The sequence below is a fragment of the Plasmodium inui genome, assembly GCF_000524495.1.
Source record: "Plasmodium inui San Antonio 1 unplaced genomic scaffold supercont1.7, whole genome shotgun sequence".
NCBI classification, from domain to species: domain Eukaryota; phylum Apicomplexa; class Aconoidasida; order Haemosporida; family Plasmodiidae; genus Plasmodium; species Plasmodium inui.
This window is the reverse complement of record NW_008481841.1, coordinates 1017412-1017977: the sequence shown is the minus strand read 5'-3', so window position 1 is coordinate 1017977 and position 566 is coordinate 1017412. Positions and strand designations below refer to the sequence as shown.

The window sequence follows — 566 nt, the reverse complement described above, 5'->3', positions numbered from 1 at the left end:
GAGTGCTTCTTCCTTGGTCCATTATATTATTAATTTCTCTATCCACTAGTCCATCCACTCTCAAAAGGAAGTTCTTAACTGTAGTTAAATGCTTTTTAATCGATTCCAGATTTAATCCAATCATGTTTGAAAATTTCAATGCACCTTCCTTAAAGTTTTTAAGCGAACTAAATATATGCTTTGGAAATAGAAACAGATCCGATATATTCTTTCTGGGCAATATAGCTTTCGTCTTCGGTTTTTCCTTTTGTACTGCTTTACTTGGCACTTTGTCTTTTGGCTTCTTATCATGGGGTTTTCCTTTTTGTTCCTTCTTTGGCATCATAACCGATTTCAATTCTGGTGGCATTTTTATTTGTGGCATTCCCTTAACACCATTTGCATCGAAGGCACCAGAGAACATACTCTTCAAAGATTCAATTTCAACTGCAGCAATGTCTTTGGCCTCTTCCAATAAGCCAGGTACGCCCCTGTGCAACGCTTCTATATCTTTTAAATTTCCTAACATACTTGGATTAAATCCTCCCTTTCCGGAAAACATATCTGGAAGATTTTCCTGTAGGTCT

The 566-nt window shown here is 36.7% G+C and overlaps 1 protein-coding gene across 1 annotated transcript in view; it reads right to left on the bottom strand.

Annotated features, from left to right (window-relative positions):
- Window positions 1-46: 46 nt before the first annotated feature.
- The window catches only part of C922_02263 (hypothetical protein), a gene marked incomplete at both ends in the record, with an annotated part of 2283 nt that continues 1763 nt past the window's right edge, over window positions 47-566 (bottom strand). Inside the window, one exon of the mRNA XM_008817862.1 lies at window positions 47-526. Within this exon, the coding sequence (XP_008816084.1) occupies window positions 47-526 (480 nt within the window). The remainder of the gene's footprint in view (window positions 527-566) is intronic.